The sequence below is a fragment of the Peromyscus leucopus genome, chromosome 2 (assembly GCF_004664715.2).
Source record: "Peromyscus leucopus breed LL Stock chromosome 2, UCI_PerLeu_2.1, whole genome shotgun sequence".
NCBI classification, from domain to species: domain Eukaryota; kingdom Metazoa; phylum Chordata; class Mammalia; order Rodentia; family Cricetidae; genus Peromyscus; species Peromyscus leucopus.
This window is the reverse complement of record NC_051064.1, coordinates 154427601-154435139: the sequence shown is the minus strand read 5'-3', so window position 1 is coordinate 154435139 and position 7539 is coordinate 154427601. Positions and strand designations below refer to the sequence as shown.

The window sequence follows — 7539 nt, the reverse complement described above, 5'->3', positions numbered from 1 at the left end:
GCCCCGCCCGTCCTACCATGCTGGTGGCTTTAGGGTTCTCGAATGGTACTGCTGGCGTCCCCAGGCGGGAGGGCACCTTCGTCCTATTGGCTCAGCAGACGTGCTAAGCAGTGACTTCTGCACGAATTCACTTGCGCTCACAGCTCAATGCCTTCATAAAATGCAGTAACAACGGTTCCACCCGGGAAACACAAGGCTGGAAATCCGGACAGCCCTACCTTCAGCTCATCTGTACTGTGTGTGCAGAGCAGTGCCTATGACAGCTGATCCTCCTATACAAACAGTGCTTACAAACCAATAACGTAAGAAGTGGCTCTAGTGAGAAAAACAAAAAACAAAAGAGGGCCTAAACGGCAACACAGACGCTGGCAGTTAATAAAAAATCAGAAGAGGGGCTGGAGAGATGGCTCAGCAGTTAAGAGCACTTGCTACTTTTGCCGAGGACCCAGGCTCTATTTCCAGCACCCACAAGGTGGCTCACAGCTATCTGTAACTCTGGTTTAAAGAGATCGAAGAATGTCCTCTTATGGCTTCCATGAGAACTGCATAGGAATGATGCATTTAGAGTAAAAAACTCTCTCTCTCTCTCTCTCTCTCTCTCTCTCTCTCTCTCTCTCTACACACACACACACACACACACACACACACACACACACACACACACGAATAAATATTTGTTTTGTTTTCTAGACAGTGTTTCTCTGTGTAGTCCAATCCCCCCCCCCAAATTATTTTTTAATTTTAAACCAGGGGCTGGCTGGGCTGTGGAAGCCCATTTTCAGGTTCCTAGTGGCTTTACCCGGCAGGTCCGCATAGAGAGGATGATTAGACCACTGCCATGAGTGCAGGTGTCTGAGATGGTCTGCACTTGGCTGTGCTGGGGGGAGGTCTTTTGCTTCACCCCTTGGCATTTCTATAAATACCCTAGGGCAGAGACAGTCAGGGCCCATTGGAATAGGTTCCAGGCCCTCTCAAGGCTATCCTGTATTTTCTGTTTATCTCCATACTCTAAATCCTTCTAATATTTCCTGCTGCTCGAACTCAAGAAAACTCTGGGGGAACTGTGGGGTTGGTGAGTAAACGCCCCGCACTGGGCAATGGTGCTGCACGCCTTTAATCTCAGCACTCGGGAGGCAGAAGCAGGCGAGTCTTTGAATTCGAGACCATCCTGGTCTACAGAGTGAGTTCTAGGACAGCCAGAGTCACACAGAGAGACTCTGTCTCTAATAAATAAACAAACAAACCAGGGACTGGAGAGATGGCTCATGCTTAAGAACACTAGCTGCCCTTTCAGAGGATCCGGGTCCAATTCCCGGCATCCACAGGGTGGTTCACAACTGTCTGTAACTTCAGTCCCAGATCTGATGCTCTCTTCTGTAAGCACTGCATGCACATAGTTTACATAATATACAATAGGCAAAACACCCATACACATAAAATAAATTTATTATTATTATTATTATTATTATTATTATTATTATTATTATTATTATTATTTTAGTCAGAGGACACCTAATTTCTTGGCAAGCCTGGGTGTGACAAGAAAGAATGCTGTATCCATCTCGATGGATAACACAACATCTGTATCCATCTCGATGGATAACACAACATCTGGCAGACCCTAGCAGCTCCCATCCATCTAATGCTCAAACATGTATGTGTAGGAACGCTGAACCAGGATGGAGTTTACCTTTCCACACGCTTGTGAAAGGGAGGCCTAAGAAGACTGGCTTGCACCCAGCGCGACCCCAGTGCAATAGAGCTTTGTCAGTCAGCAATATCTAGCTGGTGAGTGCTGGGATACCAGAACTTGGAGCTAACATAGACGCTATAGGCCGCTTGGGACCTTCTTGGAGTGGGGCTCCCTAGTCCTCAGGGGTTAGCTGCGCAATGCTGACATCTACAGGGGGGCTGGGGGTGGGGGTGGGGCAGGTCCTGCAACCTTGTTTGAAGCAGGGCGGGCGGCGCCGAGAAACAGGGGCTGCGGAGACGGGCCGGTGCCGGAGTGGACGCTGCGGCCAAGCAGTCTTCCTGCTGTCCGAATCAGTCACACTGCGTTCCGCCGCGGGTTTGGCTGCTAAAGTTATGCAGCCCCGTGGGGAGCGGCCTGCTGGCAGGACGCAGAGTCCAGAGCACAGCAGCCCGGGGCCCGGGCCTGAGGCGCCCCCGCCGCCCCAGCCTCCGGCGTGAGTGGGGTGGAGGGTTGGAGGGAGGGATGGCGACCGGCAAGCAGTGGTGCAGGGTCTTAGCCCTTTGGTGCTCCGGCCGTGCTTGAACTGATCTGCAGAATGGGGCAGAAGGGGCTGCTCCCAGGGCCGGGTGAGGTGAGTGGGATCCGGGGATTCACTTCAGAGGGATAGCGTTGGCCAACTACTCTCCAGCGCCTACTGCGCTCACAATGAGTGCTAAGGACAACTGCTCTCTGGGAAATGCCTGCTTCTCCTGGGGCACTAGAAGAGGAGCATGGAGCCCTAGGAGAAGTCGTGAGCAGAGGAAGGGGGCAAGCCCCAGTTGGGAGCAGGCTTAGGTTTAGGAAAGAATCTGCACTGGCTCTAGGGAGGTTCCTTGACAGGAGCGAGAACTTGAGCCTTGGAAAGTGTCAATGAGTGACAGGATGGTCCTTGATAGGCTATTGGTCCCAGGTGACTGAACTGCTCAGGATAGACTGCAGCTGCCTTGGCTATGCCAGAGTTCTCAAGGGTGGGTGAGTGGTTCCCTACAGTGTATAAACACTGACCTAGCCCTGCGGCCTGCAGCCCTGAGGCAGAGCGAGCTCGGCCCAGGCAGGCCCGGCCTGCAGCCCCCATGGAAGGTGCGATGCAACTGCTGAGCCGAGAGGGTCACAGTGTGGCACACAACTCGAAGCGGCACTACCACGACGCTTTTGTGGCTATGAGCCGCATGCGGCAGCGTGGCCTCCTGTGTGACATCGTCCTGCATGTGGCAGCCAAGGAAATCCGTGCTCATAAGGTGGTGTTGGCCTCCTGCAGCCCCTACTTCCACGCTATGTTCACAAGCAAGTACCACATACCTCAGTCTGGGCAGCCTTAGAGGGCTCTCTGCACATCTCCCAGGGCAGGCAGCCTGACCCACTGTCCTTACAGATGAGATGAGTGAGAGCCGACAGACACATGTGACGCTGCATGACATTGACCCGCAGGCCTTAGACCAACTGGTGCAGTTTGCATACACAGCTGAGATCGTGGTGGGCGAGGGCAACGTACAGGTGAGGCATGCCATTCCCACACCCATACGCCTCTGGGGTCTCCAGCCCTAGATCTGTGTAGCCTGGCCTCCCCATGCCTCTCCTCAATCTCCAGTTACTCTGTGCTCCTCTGGCCCCCTCCTGCCTCACCCATCTTCGTGCCTCAGACTCTACTCCCAGCTGCCAGCCTTCTACAGTTGAATGGTGTCCGAGATGCCTGCTGCAAGTTCCTCCTGAGCCAGCTTGACCCTTCAAACTGTCTGGGCATCCGAGGATTTGCAGACACACACTCATGCAGTGACCTGCTCAAGGCAGCACACAGGTACGTGCTGCAGCACTTCGTGGATGTGGCCAAGACTGAGGAGTTCATGCTGTTGCCACTGAAGCAGGTAACCACTGAAGCAGGTAACATGCCAGTTTTGGCCCAGCCCATACCCTACATTGCCCCAGCCCAGATCCTAGCAGCCAGTGTTCTGCAATCCTCATTCTCAAGTTTCTGGTGCAAGTTTCATCCTATGATCCATTCCCTGCCCATCTCCCCCCAACCCTGTCCACATCTTCTGACTCCACCCAATCATTTGCTTTAGATTCCTGTCTTTACCACACTCCAGGACCATGATTCCCAGTCCCTGATTCCATGTACCTAAAGCTACTCAGGGCCTAGGACACCCCTCCTTTATCCATCACCACCATTACTGGAACCAAAAATCTGCATGACTCTGCTTGGTCCTTTGCTCTAAGAACATTAAGTGTGTGTGTTTGTGCGTGCACATGCACATGCCCTTTATCTGATACTCTCAGACACCTTCATGGTTTTCTGGGCCCTCCCCTACCCAGATGTCAGGTCTGAGGACCTCTCACCCCCAGGTACTGGAATTGGTCTCTAGTGATAGCCTGAACGTGCCCTCAGAGGAAGATGTCTATCGTGCAGTCCTGAGCTGGGTCAAACATGATGTAGACACTCGGAGGCAGCATGTACCAAGGGTGAGGCCAGGTCCTGGAGCTCCCATGGTGTCTTGGAGGGAATGCAGGGGGCTAAGGTGTAATCATACTTCTTGGAGTCCTTAGCATTTTCCATTCAGGAACTATTTTGGGGTGATATAGGTGCCTGTCTCAAGAACTAATCATACAAGTGCTATAGGCACCTGAGTGGGTCTTAGTTCTGGGACAAGTATCCCCTAGGGTCTTGCCTTACCTGGCACCTCCTGCCCTAGCTGATGAAGTGTGTACGGCTGCCTCTGCTAAGCCGAGACTTCCTATTGGGCCACGTCGATGCTGAAAGCCTTGTGAGGCATCATCCTGACTGCAAGGATCTGCTCATTGAGGCTCTTAAGTTCCACCTGCTGCCTGAGCAGAGGGGTGTTCTGGGTACTAGCCGCACAAGACCCCGTCGCTGTGAGGGTGCTGGTCCTGTGCTCTTTGCTGTTGGTATGCTGAACCCCTTCTCCTTCCCATTCTTGCCCTAGGCCATCTACCCAAACTCAGAATACACTTATGACCTGTGTATTTCAAAGACCCTATTGCATGGGTTCCACCAGGATGACCCAGTCCCCATCTCTTCCCACCCCTGGAGCCTTCATGTCTTTGCACTTGGGTTGTACTAGAGGCTCCTGCCCTGCTTTTCTGAAACCCTTTACTTACTTGGTCACCCACCTCCCAGGTGGTGGGAGCCTGTTTGCCATCCATGGAGACTGTGAAGCGTATGACACTCGAACTGACCGCTGGCATGTGGTGGCCTCCATGTCCACACGTCGGGCCCGTGTAGGAGTCGCTGCTATTGGGAACCGACTATATGCTGTGGGCGGGTAAGCATAGGAGCTGGACATGGGTCAAGGGTTTGTCATATGCCTGCCAGGCCATCCTTGATCAGTAATGGACTCTTCTCCTAGCTATGATGGAACCTCAGACCTGGCAACGGTGGAGTCCTATGACCCTGTGACAAATACCTGGCAGCCCGAGGTGTCCATGGGCACAAGGCGAAGCTGCCTGGGTGTAGCTGCCCTGCATGGGCTTCTGTATGCAGCCGGCGGCTATGATGGGGCTTCCTGCCTCAACAGGTAGTAGTTTGGGTTAGGGCCCCAGTGGCCTTGCAGGGTTGGCTCAGCAGCAGCAGATGAGGCTGGCTTCACTGTGAAGTCACATCTGGCCAAGAGAATGAGGTCCTGCCTAATCCTGGCTACCAGGTCCCCAAGGTCTATTCACCTCAGGTCACAGCATCAGTGGGGCCTTGGTACCATTCTGTTCCTTTTTCTCTCTGGGTCCCTCCCTCCAGTCCAAGCAGCCAGTAGCCTGTGCCCACCCAGTACACCTTGCTATCTATTTATAGTCTGTGATGCCCAGAACAGGATTTCAACCACAGCCTTGCCTTGGGGTAGGGGGTTGGGAGCAGGTCCTGGGAAAGTGTCACTTGACTGTTGTAGTTGAACATCAGTATCATTCTGGTGTCCACAGTGCTGAACGGTACGACCCACTGACAGGAACATGGACATCCATTGCTGCCATGAGCACCCGGAGGCGATATGTGCGTGTGGCCACACTTGGTGGGTGACAGGACCTGCTTCCTGTGGTATCTGCTTTCATGCCTGTCCACTTCCCACCTACCCCAAAGCCCCTACACCCTGTAGGAGCTCCGTGGGTATATTGCCTTCCCACAGATGGGAACCTGTACGCCGTGGGTGGTTATGACAGCTCATCACACCTGGCCACCGTGGAGAAGTACGAGCCCCAGGTGCATAACGCACCCCTATCACAATTTCCTCCTCTCAAATGCTGGGTGGAGTGGGGGCATAATCCCATCTTCTGGCCGCCTGTGCTATCCAAGGGGTCTGCTTTCTATATCCCACCCCTGACCCTCAGATACCCAGCCAAGGGTAGAGTCTATGTTGGGGCAGGGGTGGGTGTTTTGTTGGGTCTGCCTTCTAGCCTGTTCCCTTGTCTCTACAGGTGAATTCGTGGACTCCCGTGGCCTCCATGCTGAGCCGACGCAGCTCAGCAGGAGTAGCAGTGCTCGAGGGTGCTCTGTATGTGGCAGGGGGCAACGATGGCACAAGCTGCCTCAACTCAGTGGAGAGATATAGCACCAAGGCTGGTGCCTGGGAGAGTGTGGCACCCATGAATATCCGCAGGTGTATAAGGCCAGGGGTGGGTGGTGAGTGGTTCTGCCACTACATCTGGTTTACTCCAGGAGCCTTGCTCCAGGGGTTGTGTACACAGCACCTCAGCAGTGCAGCAGGTCCTTGGGTTCCTCCTGGGCACCTGGGGCTCCTTTCCTAGCCCTGTCCCTGTGGTCCTTCCTCCTGTGCCCCACTCATTTGACTTGTCTCTTGACTTGCCCCTTGGGCTTACTCTTGCCTACCCAACCCCCAGGAGCACACATGACCTGGTGGCCATGGACGGCTGGCTCTACGCTGTGGGGGGCAATGATGGCAGCTCCAGCCTCAACTCCATAGAGAAGTACAACCCAAGGACCAACAAGTGGGTGGCAGCATCCTGCATGTTCACGAGACGCAGCAGTGTGGGTGTGGCAGTGCTGGAGCTGCTCAACTTCCCACCACCTTCCTCACCCACGCTGTCTGTGTCCTCTACCAGCCTCTGACACATGTCAGACTGCACAGAGGCCCTGCAGCCTCCCACATGCCTTAAACCCTATGGGGTGATCCTTCCACCTCTGTCTCTCCCACCAAGTGTTAGGGCAGATCACATACCCCACCAGGGATTTCTTGTTCCTTCTGTCTTGGTCTATGTATTCATTTGTCCTGGTTCATTTATTTGTGTGCTGTTTGTTTACTCACTTATTTATTGATTCACTATTTATTGATGGATGAGAAGTGCTGCAGCTACCAGTTCACACATTTACTCACAAGTGTCAACTCTCCTGCATGTAGGGGACCAAAGAGCCCTTCAGAGTGTCCTCTTGCCTGGCTCCCTTCATGGAGCATCAGGGAATGCTGGGGATGGACACCCACTGAAGGAGGATGAACAACACAGCTGGGCTTTGCAAACAGTAGGGGGCAGAGCAACTGTAACCACAGGAGAAGAGGCAAGGGCGTTCTAAGAAGATGCAGCCCCTAGCCAGCGCTTTGCACATAGCACTTATCTGTCTCTACCAGGCACTGTCCCTGAAGGGAACAAAGCAGACTTCTTTCCTATGTCTTGTGTATACATTGTGATGTCTTTTCTGAATCTTCTATGGAGCTGGGCACACAACATGCACTTAGATCCTACACAGCAATATGAGCCAACTTGAACAATAAACATGTTTCTTGGGCTCCATGGGCCTGAGGCTGAATGTACATCTCTGGCCCCTTTTGTACCCTCTGCTTGTGGGCCTACAG

General features: G+C 53.5%; 1 protein-coding gene across 2 annotated transcripts; it reads left to right on the top strand.

Moving 5' to 3' along the window:
• The first annotated feature begins 1967 nt into the window (after positions 1-1967).
• On the top strand, positions 1968-7497 carry Klhl17 (kelch like family member 17). 2 transcript variants are annotated; one of them, XM_028891458.2, is made up of 12 exons: positions 1968-2186; positions 2757-3016; positions 3105-3226; positions 3373-3594; positions 4043-4189; positions 4420-4633; positions 4866-5010; positions 5095-5262; positions 5657-5745; positions 5860-5933; positions 6149-6330; positions 6572-7493. In XM_028891458.2, the coding sequence occupies exons 1-12, from the start codon at positions 2086-2088 to the stop codon at positions 6798-6800; spliced, it is 1953 nt and encodes a 650-aa protein (XP_028747291.1). In that variant the 5' UTR covers positions 1968-2085; the 3' UTR covers positions 6801-7493. The 2 variants fall into 2 exon arrangements, with proteins under 2 accessions (XP_028747291.1, XP_028747292.1); XM_028891459.2 differs by having other exon boundaries at positions 1969-2186; positions 4073-4189; positions 6572-7497.
• Positions 7498-7539: the final 42 nt, after the last annotated feature.

Coding starts and splice junctions, on each gene's coding strand:
- Klhl17 (XM_028891458.2), top strand. CDS start 2,086: ATGCAGCCCCGTGGGGAGCGGCCTGCTGGCAGGACGCAGAGTCCAGAG. Junction 3,017..3,104: donor CTTCCACGCTATGTTCACAA/GCAAGTACCACA, acceptor CTGTCCTTACAG/ATGAGATGAGTGAGAGCCGA. Junction 4,190..4,419: donor GGAGGCAGCATGTACCAAGG/GTGAGGCCAGGT, acceptor CTCCTGCCCTAG/CTGATGAAGTGTGTACGGCT.